The following is a 14,802-nucleotide window of genomic DNA, read 5'->3' on the forward strand; positions in this document are numbered from 1 at the left end:
CCCCCCACACCCTAACTGCCCCCCAGGACCCTACCCCCTACCTGTACCCTGACTGCCCAAAACCTTATCCACGCCTCCCCCAGAAAGCCCCCCCCGAACTCCCGACCCCCCCCATCTCTTGACTGCCCCCTCCAAAACGTCCCTGCCCCTTCTCCAATGCCCTGGCCCCCTTGTTGTTGGCCTTTGCCTAATGTCTCTGTGAACTTGCTCAGGAATGGCCTGAGCCATTCGTCCCGGCACGCCGGGCAGCAGGGGAGGATGAGCGGGGGAGGAGCTCCAGACTGCCGGAGGCGATCTGCGAATGCAGGGAGGGATGGAGGGAGTGATCTCTGCTGCAGGGGAGAGGAGCAGGGGCTCTCTCTGGCTGTCGGAGCCCCATGTAAGTGGCACCATCCGGCCGGCTGCCCTGTTAGCCGGGCGCGCTCTGCAGGGGTGGGGGGGAAGTCCGGACATTTACAAATTCCCCCTGGACGCTATTTTTAGCTCAAAAAGCCGGACATGTCCGGGGGAATCCGGACGAATGGTAACCCTAGCTCAGCAGTCATTGCTTTATGGCAGGATTGTTTCAACTTCTCTCTAATACTGTCTAGTATTACTTTTTTCAGGTAACTAAGCAGGAAGATCTTCACCATCAGACGAGAGGCCATAACAAGGGGAAGTTTGCAAACCAGTGATGAAATGTTCCTGAGTACGTATAATTCTCCCCCACCCCAATAAAATCAGTAAATATCAGGTTGGATTATAGAGCAATATCGATTAAATGAGAATATAATCTTAATTTTTGTGCTATTTTGTTGTTTGTTTTAACACTGAGAAGGTTATATTTGCATGATCTTCCTTAACGCAAACTTACAGCTTTACTAAGAGCGCCCAAGACCAGTATGAAAAGTTGTCCAACATGCATAACAACATGACAAAGTTATATGAGAATTTGGGAGAGTACTTTACCTTTGATCCCAAAGCAACAACTATGGAGGAATTTTTTGGTGATCTAAGCAACTTCCGAACTATGTTCTTGGTAAGTAAAGACTGACAAAACAATGATACAACATTATTGTTTTCTGCTTCAAACTTTTCAGTGTTGTTTTTTCCCCAAGTGCTCATTGATATAATAGACTGTGTGTTTTGATCGTATATAAGAGAATGACAGGTTAATTGACAGTTTAGAAACAGATTACATTATTTTCTCATCAAGAGCTATTGATTTGCAGGCCTCTGTTCCAACCTGTTAGTTCATAATTCTTATAAAACCACATTTGGATTTGATTCTTATTCAGATATGCATTAAAATTTTCTTTTCCCTGTTTAAAAAACAAACTGAGAAAAAATACCGCACATTTAACACATGCACAAAAAAACTCAGGCAGGTCTATGTTTGAAAAATATTAAATAAAAAACCTGCATGGTTGTCACTGGGGATGCCAACATTTGCATCATTCTGAAATCTAGAGACTAAGCTTTTTGGTAGAATATTGCAGTTTAGGAGGCAAAAAGCTAGAAACCTTCAATATAAGCTTTATATCTCTGATTAATGGAATCCCCCAAAGCTCCTTTGGGACCTAAATTCTATTATTCCCAGCCAACCGATGTGTCTGACTTGTATTTTTTTTTTAATAATTTTGTTTTTTCAAAATGACATGTAAGTAGGGAATCCGGTAGGGAAAAGAGATGACCAGAACATCACACTGTGCCTCCAGGGAATAGTCAAATTGCCTTGACTTATCAATACTACTTAGCCATTTACCACACAGCTGTAGAACGTAGATCCATATAGACCCATATTGCCAGAAACAAGCTTTAATTCATTAACTATCAGGATTTTCAGTATAGTGGATGCAAACTGCTCTTAAAGCATAACTTTAGTACATAAACTTAATTTTTTTTAAACTTTAACTACAGCACATTTTAATTATTTGTAATACAGTTAAAATTGTTCATTTTCCTAAGTCATTTATTCAATGCTGCTATAATAGGAAGTTTCCACTAGTACATCAGTATGAAGATTGGTCACGAACAACAGCAAGTATAATGAGATATATCCGTGCATCTATCTTTCCTGAAATCCCATGATAAAATTTTGAAATGTGGCAGCTTAAAGTTGGGCACCTGAAATAAGTAATGCTACCAGGGCCAGCTCTAGCATTTTTGCCTCCCCAAGCAGCAAAAAAAAAAAAAAAAAAAGCTGTGATCGCAATCGGCGGCAGCTCTACCGCCACTTCATTCTACGGCAGCAATTCGGAGGCAGGTCCTTCGCTCCGAGAGGGAGTGACGGCCCCGCTGCCGAATTGCTGCCGAACCTGCTTGCTACGCTGGTGCCTGGAGCGGCCCTGAATTCTACCCAAATAATACAGTAGCTAGAGGAAAAGTAGGCTGATCTGGAGATTGTATTCAGATGAACAAGATTAAGCATTATGGCCAAAATCTGTCCTCAGATGTGTGTATTTAACTCCGGTGAAAGTATATAGGACTTCAGTGGATTTGCCCTTGCATTTCCTAGAAGTCACATTACAGTGGGAAATCCCATTTTTATTTTGTTTAAACCCTACTACTTAATCTTCCTTCAGACTTACTGGATATTTAGACATAGAATGTCTTTTTACTCTTCAGTGCTTAGCAGTGAATTTCTGGAAAATACATTATAATTGGTTTGTCTTTTTATTCTTCAGAAGTTTTAAGCCAAGTGGTTAGTTTTACAAAAGCATGTGGCTTTCGAGGGGACTCTACCATTAGTGGGAAGAAGAAAATTATGATATTTGTTTTTTCAGTTGAGAGAAGAGAGAACTAAAATAAGCTGTGCTAAACTCTGCTAAGGATAAAAATGTAAAAAATTGTGACCTTTCAAACTGAACTGAAAATAGAAAAAAACTATTATATAGCTTCACTAAACCAGGAGGAGCTGAAAATGTCATTAATTCTACTTCCACATGTATAAAGTGTGGTTCTTCTCTGAAGAGTAATTCTGTAAGAATCTTATTTTGGAGTTCTATGTTTTTCTCACTGATATACATATCAAAGGTGTTCATTTTGCAAGAAAAAAGATATCTCAAATATAGCCCCTATAAACTCCACCCGTGATCATAGAGTTGAGCTGGGGTCTTTCCTTCTCAGTCATCATTTCTAGTAATAAAGACTCAGCAGGCCTCAGACTTGGCCTTCAGTTACACTCGTGCTATCTCACTTTTCAAATTATGAATCCTCCTGCCTCCCCCATGACACCTGTGGGAAACATATTTTCTTCAGTAGTTTTGCATGGATGTAACTGATTTGATTATGTTGGTAATAAATGGAATAGAGTCCTCCAGCTCACTCCATCTTGGCAACACTGGGTGTAAAATGCTAATATAGTAAGAAGCACTAATAAAAGGCACTTTTGTTCCTGAAATCAGCAGATCTATCTGTAAATGTATCCATGTGCAGGAAGCAGATCTATTTAGTGTAAAGGTGCATTTTTACACATCCATTTTTCAGAGTAGTATGGCACTTTATAAAAAGAAATGACTGCAAAACTTTTGTGTTCAGTTGTTAATTTTATCCAGTACAATTTTTCTTTTCCAGTTTTGCCAGTGTACATTAACTTAACACTATTTCTAATAATGTTGCATTTAATAATGAATAATTAAAATACAATATATGTGTATTTATATTATAACTACTGTAAACACATTTGAGAACAAGCGAAAAAAAGTTAAATTTATATCTAAGGAAAGAGAGAGACTACATAGCTCATAACAAAGGTGTGAAATGAGGGAAAGACCTATTATTTTTTTAAAAAGCCATAATTTCTGTGTGGAAGGCATTTTAAAAGGGAATAATGAAGAGCAAATAGATAAAAATATCAACTGAAAATAAGTCTTTGTTTCATTCCAGTTAATGACAAAACTACCATTGACTTGATTGCGGGCTGAATTTCACCCTTAGTGCCACATCCTGCATTCTCTGCTCACCCAAAACTCCCATTGATTCTAAATGCAGGATTTAGCTTACTTTACAACAGCATCTTGGATATTTTGTAGTCTTACCCACATAGGAAATATGTATTCTGTGTTGTAATTGAAATCAAAGTGTATATTATTTTTCTTACAAATATTTGTACTGTAAAAATGATAAAAGAAATAGTATTTTTCAATTCGCCTCATACAAGTACTATAATGTAATCTTTGTCTTGAAAGTGCAACTTAAAAATGTAGATTTTTTTTTGTTACATAACTCAAACACTCAAAAACAAAACTATGTCAAACTTCAGAGCCTACAAATCCACTCTGTCCTATTTCTTGTTCAGCCAATCGCTAAGACAAATATGTTTGTGTACATTTACAGAAGATAATGCTGTCAGAAAGTGAGAACAGGCATTCGCATGGCACTTTTGTGGCCAGCATTGCAAGGTATTTACATACCAGATCTGCTAAACATTCGTATACCCCTTCATGCTTCGGCCACTATTCCAGAGGACATGCTTCCTTGCTGATGATGCCATTTTAAAAAGAAAAAGTGTTAATTACATTTGTGACTGAACTCCTTGGGGGAGAATTGTATGTCTCCTACTCTGTTTTACCACTGTTTTGCCATCTATTTCATGTTCTAGAAGTCTGATGACGACCCAGCACATTTTGTTAATTTTAAGAACACTTTCACTGCAGATTTCACAAAACGCAAAGAATGTACCAATATGAGATTTCTAAAGATAGCTACAGCACTCAACCCAAGATTTAAGAATCTGAAGTGCCTTCCAAAATCTGAGAGGGATGAGGTGTGGAGCATGCTTTCAGAAATCTTAAAAAAGCAACACTCCATTGCAGAAACTACAGAACCCCCAAAAAAAGAAAATCAACCTTCTGCTTGGCATCTTATTCAGATGCCAACTCTGTGATGCGGAAACTACGGAACCCAAACCACCAAAAAAGAAAATCAACCTTCTGCTGGTGGCAGTTGACTCAGATGATGGAAATGAACATGCATCGCTCCGCAGTGCTTTGGATTGTTATCGAGCAGAACCGGTCATCAACATGGATGCATGTCCCCTGGAATGGTGGTTGAAGCATGAAGGGACATATGAATCTTTAGTGCATCTGGCATGTAAATATCTTGCGATGCCGACTACAACAGTGCCATGGGAACGCCTGTTCTCACTTTCAGGTGACATTGCAAACAAGAAGTGGGCAGCATTATCTCCTGCAAATGTAAACAAACTTGTTTGTCTGTGTGATTGGCTGAACAAGAAATAGGACTGAGTGGATTTGCAGGCTCTAAAATGTTATACTGCTTTATTTTTTAAGGCAGTTTTTTGTACATTTTTGAATGCAGTTATATTTTTGTATATAATTCTACATTTGTAAGTTCAACTTTCATGATAAAGAGATTGCACTACAATACTTGTATTAGGTGAATTGAAAAATATGATTTTTTATTTTTTTACAGTGCAAATACTTGTAATCAAAAATAAATATAAAGTGAACACTGTACACTTTGTATTCTGTGGTATAACTGAAATCAATATATTTGAAAATGTCAAAAACATCCAAAAATATTTACATTTTAGTCTATTATTGTTTAACAGTGCGGTTAATTTTTTTAATCACTGGACAACCTTATTTATTTATTTATCCCAATTTCACTATAATTCTTTGATTGACGTTATATACATGTGTATAATTCACACATTTGCAAATGTTTCTCCTTGAATACAAAAAGTGGTCAAATAAAAATTGTGCAGACTATTTCAATCATTTACATTGGCAGTCATTTTATACTTGCTCTATATGCACTATGTTCCCTTTAAACATGATTCTGCCCTCAAGTGTGTGCACACAAATCTTTGTGAGTATTTCTAAGGTAGTATTTGGCCTTAGAATTTACCATAAATATAAACCTCACCTGTTACATAATTTAATTAAATGTCCAGTGTAAACCAACAGTAGTATATTGGAATGTTAAAGTCAGGTTTTATGGATTTTCCTTTAATACAAATAATAAATAAAAACTAAAGCAATACCTACAGGCCAACCAAAAACGGGACACTTTTGTGCTACACACTGCACCAACATGGAGTAATAGACCATCCTTACCCCAGTGTGCACTATTTTTTTAGGGAATTAGACACCTAATGGGAGTTAGGTGCATAATTCTATGTAAAAATCTGATCCTTTAAGGCTTGTTTACAAAGACATTTAGTCCGCAGCAAATTGGGGTAAAGTTTCCATCTGGATGCTGTTGCTTTGCACTAACAGCTCCTTAGTGTACCCTGCTTTGAAATGGGAGTAGACTGAAGTGTACTAAGGAACTGCAGCATGGGTCACGGGTCACTTGAAGGTTTAAACTAGTGTAAATGGTGGATTCTCTGTAACTTGAAATCTTTAAATCATGATTTGAGGACTTCAGTAACTCAACCAGAGGTGAGGGATCCAGAACAGGCGTGAGTGGGTGAGGTTCTGTGGCCTGCAATGTGAAGGAGGTCAGACTAGATGATCACGATAGTCCCTTCTGACCTTAAAGTCTATGAGTCTATGAATTGTTAGTGTGTGGCAGCAGAGTCCAGATGGACACTTAGTGTGCAGCATGCTAAGGCCGGGTAGATTTACACCCCAATTTGCTTCAAACTGTGTATGTCTATGTAGACAAGCCCTAAGTCTAAAGAGAGAAGAGAGATGAAGATTAGGAAGGAAAGGATGTAACAGAAACAGAATGAAAAGTGATAGTTAACTAACATCATGTTTGTTTCATGATTTTTTTGGGATGTGGGGCTTGGAGAGCTTGTTATTTAAATCCTTTGGTAGGATTATATTGGAAGAGAATTAGCTAAATGGAAAGAGAAAGAAAGAGAGTGGCTGCAAAAGAGAGGGAGGATAGGGCAAGTGAGAGAAGGCAAGGACAGGAGCATGGAGGAGAGGTGGAGCAAGGCTGAGGGGAAGAGACTGGATGGAAGAGGGTTGGAGTAAACAGCCAATCTGCACAGGAGAAAGAATCACAGAAATGCATGGCTGGTAGGGGCCTCGAGGTCATCTAGTCCATCCCTCATGCTGAGGCAGGATTAAGAATACCTAAACCATCTCTTACCGGCGTTTGTCTAACCTTTTCTTAAAAACTTGTAATGATAGGGATTTCACCACTCCTTTGATATCCTGTTTTAATTCTTAACTGTTTTTATAGTTAGATTTTTTCCTAATATCTACCCTAAATCTCCCTGGCTACAAACCTAGCTGATTTCTTCTTGTCCTACCCTCAGTGGGCATGGAGAACAATTGATCACCATACTCTTTAAAGAGTCTGAAACTGGACATAGTATAACCTCTGAGGCTTCACTAGTGCCACATCGAGCAAATAATTAGTTCTTCGAGTGATTGCTCCTGTGTATTCCACAGTAGGTGTGTGTGCTCGCCACGTGCACCAGTGCCGGAAGTTTTTCCCTTAGCAGTACCCGTACTGGGGGAGCACCGTGGCGACCCCTGGAGTGGCGCCTGTATATTGCACTATAAGGGGAGCTGTGGGCTCCCCCCACCCTCAGTTCCTTCTTGCCACTAGTGAAGGTAGTCGGAACTTTGTGCTCCAGCTCCGCTGCAGCCCTTCTTCTCGACCTTAGTGGTACTGTTTGTGGATTGTCCTTCAGTTGTTAGAGTGGGCTCGGGGCATGCCCGTGCCCCAGGCTTCAAGTCGTGCAACTCTTGTCGCCGTTCTATGCCCAAGAGCAACCCTCACGCTGAGTGTCTTCGCTGCCTGGGTGAGACTCAAATTAGCGACCGTTGCAAGATCTGCAGGTCGTTCGAGCCAAGGACCAAGAAGGAGAGAGACTTTAGACTTCGAGCTCTCCCGATGGAGTCGGCGCTGGCCCCAACGCCGGTACACAGATTGGACTCGGCGCCGGCCACCGCATTGTCAGTACATAGCGAGGCCCCTTCGACCAGTCGGCGCCGCTCTCCCTCCAAAAAGCAAGGGAAGGGCCCGGCCTCGCAACGACACTGCGATAAGGATAAGGGGGGCGCTGGTCCTGCACTGGGAAGGCCTCGGTCCCCCCTGGGCTCAAGAGCTCCGACTCGCGTGGAGCGGAACAGCCCGGTACTATCGGCCCAAGCATCCCCACTGGTTCTGATGCCATCGATGCCGGAGGCGGTGCAGGCTGAGAAGGACATTATGTCTCTGCCCGTCCCAAGCTCGCAAATGAGTACGGGCTCTAGGTCGCGAGGCAAGCCTCCTTTGGGTGCCCACCAGACCTCTCCGGGCAGCCGCAGTTCCCACTGCGAGGATCGCTCCCCGCACCGCTCGGCACGCAGTGGCTGCTCTTCTGACAGCTCCCAGCCACCCTCGACACCAGCCAAGCCATCTGAGCCGCCGTCGGGACAGGAGTTGCAGGGACTCTCTACGCCACCTGCCAGCGAGTGTAGGCACCGAGATAGGCACCAGGAACACTCACCTGCGAAACGTGGGTACCGGAGCCACTCTTGACGGGACAGACAGCTCCTGCTCCACTAGACGTCACACCAGAGGCTCCCTTCGGGGCACCTCGGCCTCACGGCACCGGGCTTCGCGTTGCTGTCCCGGGTACTGAAGCAGTTCGTCACATGGGTACCGTTCCTCGACGTCAAGATCCTGGTCCCGAGGGAGACAACGTCACAGACACTACTGTTACTGCTCCCGGGGCACCGAGCGTTCTTCGGCAACCTCGGCCTCAGCACCTGTCCACCCATCCTCGGTACGCGCCATTCCGCCAGGACACACATTGCCATCGTGCACTCAGCCGACCCAATGGCAGGGGACCCCGTGGCAAGGACAGTGGTGCCAGTGGGCATCGTGGCCATTGCTGCCAGCCCAAACGGAGGCCCGTTCGGTCGCCGGAGCGTCCCAGGCTCCATCGGCCTCCTCCGGCCACCCACGGGACAAGTCAGCAGGTCTCGAGTCGGCGGACCTGTGCCAGGACTCTGGTCTTGATCTCGACGCCCTGGCACCGACTGAGGTGCCCAGCTCCGTGCGGGCCCTCTCCCTGGCACCCGACGACACCATAGCTGCGCCTCCGCCATCGGTCCTGCAGGAGGACTTCGACACACCAGGACCTGCTAAAGTGGATGGCATCCAACCTCCAGCTGCAAGTCGAGGAGATGGAGGGTCCGTCTGATTCCCTCTTTAATGTCCTGTCTCCCTCGGCACAAGGCTACGTGGCCCTGCCTCTGCACCAAGGTATTGCCAACATTTCGAACTCGCTGTGGCAAACTCCCGCCTCCTTGGCCCCAATCTCGAAGAAGGCCAAGAGGAAATACTTTGTGCTGGCGAAGGACCACGAATATCTTTATTCCCACCCGGCACCCAACTTGCTCATAGTGGAATCGGTAAACCACAGAGAGCGTCAGGGCCAGCCCGCGCCCACCCCCAAAAACAAAGATGCCAGGAGACTGGAATCCTTTGGCAGAAAATTTTATTCGTCGGCTAGTTTCCAGCCAACCACCAGGCCTTACTGAGCAGGTACAACTTCAACCTGTGGCAGTCTCTGCCTAAATTTGAGCTCCTCCTCCCGGACCGGGACAGGAAGGACTTCAAGGCTCTGGTGGAAGAGGGGTCAGCGGTGGCTAAAGCGGCCCTGCAAGCGGCGTCCAATGCTGCTGACTCGGCGGCCCACTCTATGGCTTCCGTGATCGCCATGTGCAGGGCATCGTGGCTCCTGTTGTCCGGGCTGTCGACGGAGGCCCAATCTCTGATGCAGGACCTCCCGTTCGATGGCAAGGCGCTCTTTGCAGACCAGATGGACGCCAGGCTGCATGGGATGAAGGATTCCCACACCACCTTGCAGATTTTGGTCCTCTACGTCCCCGGCTAAGGACAAGGCCAAATTGCTTCCGGCGGCTCAACCTGCAAGGAGCAGCTATGAGCCCCTGTACAAAAGACCCAGAGACCGGAAGTGTAGGTCTCAGCGGCAGTCCCACTCTGCCCCGCAGCCTGGACCCTCTAAGGGCAAGAGGCAGGGAAAGAGGCAGTTTTGTCTATTGGCTGAGGGGCACCGGGCCTGTTTCCAGGGAGACGCCCTGATTAATAAAGTTTGTGTTCTGCAACCGATTGTCTACCTTCCTCAGGGTGTGGTCCTGCATAACTTCGGACCAGTGGGTCCTCAGTACCATTTCCAAGGGCTAGGTGTTGCAGTTCACCTCACCCCCGCCAAATCACCCGCCCTCCATGATGGCCCCGGGGACCCATACCACGTCCGCCTCCTGCGTCAGGAGGTGGGACCGGCTGCTTCACCTGGGGCAGTGGAAAGGGTACCAGTTCAGTTCCAGGGCAAACGGTTCTACTCCCGATACTTCCTGATCCCGAAGACAAAAGGGGGTCTTAGGTCCATTCTGGACCTGCGCGACCCGAACAGGTTCCTAACCCGTTCCAAGTTCCGAATGGTGTCCCTGGCTTCTATTATCCCCTCCCCGGCCCCGGGGGACTGGTATGCGGCCCTGGACCTTCAGGACGCATATTTTCATGTCCATATTTTCGAGGGGCACAGACGCTTCCTCCGATTCATGGTAGGGACGGACCACTACCAATTTGCAGTCCTCCCCTTTGGCCTATCCCCGGCTCCCAGAGTTTTCACGAAATGCATGTCCGTGGTGGCGGCCTACCTCTGCGGGAGGGGGTACAAATCTTCCCTTACCTGGATGACTGGCTCCTCAAGGGGGAGTCACGTTTCGAAGTGGAGTCCCACGTAGACCTGCTCCTGTCGACATGCACCAATCTAGGCCTGGTCGTGAATGAGACCAAATCAACATTAGTGCCCGTTCAGCACATAGAGTTCATTGGGGCCCTGCTGGACTCCTCCAGGGCCACGGCCTCTCTCCCCTGGACAAGTTCGAGACCCTAAGGGATCTCATCGCCTCGGTCACGGCCTTCCCGGTGACCACGGCGAGGGCATGTCTTCGGATTCTAGGGCACATGGCGGCGTGCACTTATGTGGTCCGCCATACCAGACTCCGTATGAGGCCCCTCCAGATATGGCTGGCCTCCCAATTCTCCCAAGCTCGGGATGGTCTGGACAAGGTTCTCACGGTTCCGTCCCCGATACTGGGTTCCCGTCTATGGTAGTCCTGCCCGAGCAATGTGCTGCAAGGGGTTCCCTTCAGGGAGGCCAACCCGTCCATAGACCTGATGTCCGATGCTTCGGACCTCGGCTGGGGAGCCCACACAGGGGACATGCAAACCCAGGGAACGTGGTCAACCCCGGACTTGTCCCTTCACATAAATGTCAAGGAGTTCAGGGCAGTACAATTGATGTACGTGGCTTTCCTCACTCACCTCTATGGCAGGGTGGTCCAAGTCCTCACGGACAACACTGCTGCCATGTACTATATCAACAGGCAAGGCGGGACTCGCTCCCTAACCCTCTGCCGGGAAGCCCTGAATCTATGGGAGTTCTGTATAGCCCACGATATCTCCCTGAGGGCGGCTCACCTCCCAGGCATTCGCAATACGCAAGCAGACCACCTCAGCAGGGTCTTCTCCCCCCAGTACGAGTGGTCGCTCCACTCGGAGGTCGCTTACCGGCTCTTCCAAGAGTGGGGAGCGCCCCAGATTGACCGGTTTGCAACCCGACAGAACCGGCTTTGGCCCCTGTTCTGCTCCAGGGGAAGGGTGGGGAAGGCGCGATCTCTGACGCATTCCTCCTGAGCTGGTCGAGCCAGCTCCTCTATGCCTTTCCCCCGTTCCCCCTCATCGCCAAGGTCCTTCAGAAGGTGAAAATGGACAAGGCGAAAGTCATTCTCATAGCCCCGGCGAGGGCCCGCCAGCACTGGTATGGGCCCTGTCTACACCTCTGAGTGGCCCCCCAAAGGGGGCTACTGATCCGCCCAGACCTCCTCTCCCAGGACGGGGGGCGCCTCCTCCATCCCAATCTGGCCATGCTCCACCTGACAGCGTGGTTGCTCCGTGGCTGAATGAGGCGGAGCAGGTAAGGTGAGTCCTCCTGGAAAGCAGGAAGCCGTCCACGCATTGGACGTACGTGGCGAAGTGGTCCAGGTTCACTAGGTGGGCGAGTGAGCAGGAAGTCTCCCCCTCTGCCGCACCTCTCCAGTTTATCCTGGACTACTACTTATCCCTTAGGGCCCAGGGACTGACACCTGCCTCAGTCAGGGTGCACCTAGCGGCCATATCGGCTTTTCACCTGCCAGTGCAAGGCCTCTCTGTCTTCTCCCACTCGATGACCTCCCGGTTTCTGAAGGGTCTTGACCGTTTGTTTCTGTTCGCCCCCATGGGACCTCAACCTGGTCTTGTCTTGTCCCATCTCATGGGGCCCCTCTTTGAACTCCTGGCCACGTGTTCCTGGTCACTCCTCTCGTGGAAGGTGGCCTTCCTCGTGGCGATCACGTCGGCCTGATGTGTCTCAGAGCTCAGGGCCTTAACCTCAGAACCCCCCTATATGGTTTTCTATAGGGATAAAGTCCAGCTCTGCCCACACCCAGTGTTCCTCCCGAAGGTGGTCTCCGCCTTCCATATGGATCTGAGCATCTTTCTTCTAGTGCTCTGTCCTAACCCCCACTCCTCTAACGAGGAATGCCACCTCCACATGCTCAATGTGCGTAGGGCGTTGGTGTTTTATCTGGATTGGACTAAGCCATTCTGGAAATCCTCTCATCTCTTTATTGTCTCGGCCAAGCGGGCAAAGGGGCAGCCTATCTCCACACAGCGGCTTTCCCGCTGGATCACCTCGTGCATACGCACGTGCTATGATTTGGCAGGGATTTCCCCGCCACCGATCGTCAGGGCACACTCTACGAGGCTCAGGCCTCGTCAGCTGCCTATGTCGCCCATGTCCCCATCCAGGACATTTGTAGGGTGGCCACTTGGGCCTCAGTTCACACATTTACTTCGCATTACGCGATTATCTCCCAGTCTAGGGATGATGCCGGGTTTGGCAGGGCAATACTTCATCCCGAACCATTATGATCTCCTACCCACCTCCAACAGATATTGCTTGGAATCACCTACTGTGGAAAACACAGGAGCAATCACTCGAAGAAGAAAGGACAGTTACCTGTTCCGTAACTGGCGTTCTTCAAGATGTGTTGCTCCTGTCTATTCCACACCCCGCCCTCCTTCCCCTCTGTCGGAGTTGTCCGGCAAGAAGGAACTGAGGGTGGAGGGAGCCCGCGGCTCCCCTTATAGCGCGATATACAGGCACCACTCCAGGGGTTGCTGTGGTGCTCCCCCAGTACAGGTACTGCTAAGGGAAAAACTTCCGGCACTGGTGCACGTGGCAAGCAAGCACGCACACCTACTGTGGAATAGACAGGAGCACACATCTCGAAGAACGCCAGTTACGGAATAGGTAACTGTCCTTTCTCATTCCTTACATGCAACACTCCTGTTAATACATCCCAGAATGACATTTGCTCTTTTTTGCAACAGCATAATGTTGTTGACTTACATTTAATTTGTAATCCATTATAATACCAGGATCCTTTTCTGCCGGACTGCTGCCTAGGCAGTTATTCCCCATTTTGTAGTTGTGCATTTGATTTGTCCTTCCTAAATGCAGTGGTTTGGCAATGGCCTTTATTGAATTTCATCTTCTTGATTTCTGACCAATTCTCCAATTTATCAAGATCATTTTGAATTGTAATCTTGTCCTCCAAAGTGCTTGTAACCTCTCCAAGCTTGTTGTCATCTCCTCTCCATTATTCAAGTTGTTATAAGAACAGTCAGGGTCGAAACTGTACACAGCACTCTGATGTCATCAGTGTCAGACAACTGCTGCTTAAAAGGCTTCTTCATCTGCTCCTGCCAGCTCAAGTCTTTGGCTGCCTCCTGTCTTCAGTTTTTCCGTTCTTTCCTCAAGACCACATATGGGGAGTTAAAGGATGTTGCTTCATGGATACTAATGCCCCCAGAAAAGGGAGAAGGGTTCTCCAGAGTTCTGGATCTGCAAGGCACTTCAATTTGTAGATATATTGCATGACATGTCCCTCTAGTGTTCTCTGTTTATTTAGAGAGATGGATATCTATATCTGTTCATAAACACTCAAAAATACATATATTTATTTGTAGATTTTGCTGTACTGCGGCGGGAGGGCAGTGAATTGATAATAGCCCACCTTAACTGATTACTCTCGTTATAGTTAGTATGGCAACATCCATTTTTTCAAATCCTCTGTGTATATATATCTTCCTACTGTATTTTCCACTGCATGCATCTGATGAAGTGGGTTTTAGCCCACGAAAGCTTATGCTCAAATAAATGTGTTAATCTCTAAGGTGCCACAAGTACTCCTCTTTCTTTTTGCTTTAAATCAAAGTTTTTCCCAGACTCTTCTCAGATTTATAAACTTCAGACTGCACCATTAATCTTTCATTTTAAAGTGAAGAGTCATTTGGCTAAAGGATAAGGCTATGGAAATACCTTGATTGGTGAGATTAGGCTAGGATAATAAACTTTTTATTTGCCTTGTGCCACTCTGCTCTTCCCTCTTCAGACATCTCTATAAGAATACAGATTAAATACATGTATCAGAGGGGTAGCTGTGTTAGTTTGAATCTGTAAAAAGCAACAGAGGGTCCTGTGGCACCTTTAAGACTAACAGAAGTATTGGGAGCATAAGCTTTCGTGGGTAAGAACCTCACTTCTTCAGATGCAAGTAATGGAAATTTCCAGAGGCAGATATAAAAATCAGTATGGAGATAACGAGGTTAGTTCAATCAGGGAGGGTGAGGTGCTCTGCTAGCAGTTGAGGTGTGAACACCAAGGGAGGAGAAATTGCTTTTGTAGTTGGATAGCCATGTGGCTACAATTTTTGTTAAACAATTTAAAACCTGAGAATTAACTTGTTACTCAGCAAATAAGTCCTCATG

At 46.6% G+C, this 14,802-nt stretch overlaps 1 protein-coding gene across 4 annotated transcripts in view; it reads left to right on the forward strand.

The window, feature by feature from the left end:
* The window catches only part of DIAPH2 (diaphanous related formin 2), an 874,039-nt gene that overhangs the window by 650,984 nt on the left and 208,253 nt on the right, over positions 1 to 14,802 (forward strand). For all 4 annotated transcript variants that reach the window (XM_034781186.1, XM_034781187.1, XM_034781188.1 and 1 more), the window contains one exon: positions 854 to 1,018. In XM_034781186.1, coding sequence (XP_034637077.1) covers positions 854 to 1,018 — 165 coding nt within the window. The remainder of the gene's footprint in view (positions 1 to 853; positions 1,019 to 14,802) is intronic.

This window comes from Trachemys scripta, chromosome 9 (genome assembly GCF_013100865.1).
Source record: "Trachemys scripta elegans isolate TJP31775 chromosome 9, CAS_Tse_1.0, whole genome shotgun sequence".
In the NCBI taxonomy this organism is placed as follows: domain Eukaryota; kingdom Metazoa; phylum Chordata; order Testudines; family Emydidae; genus Trachemys; species Trachemys scripta.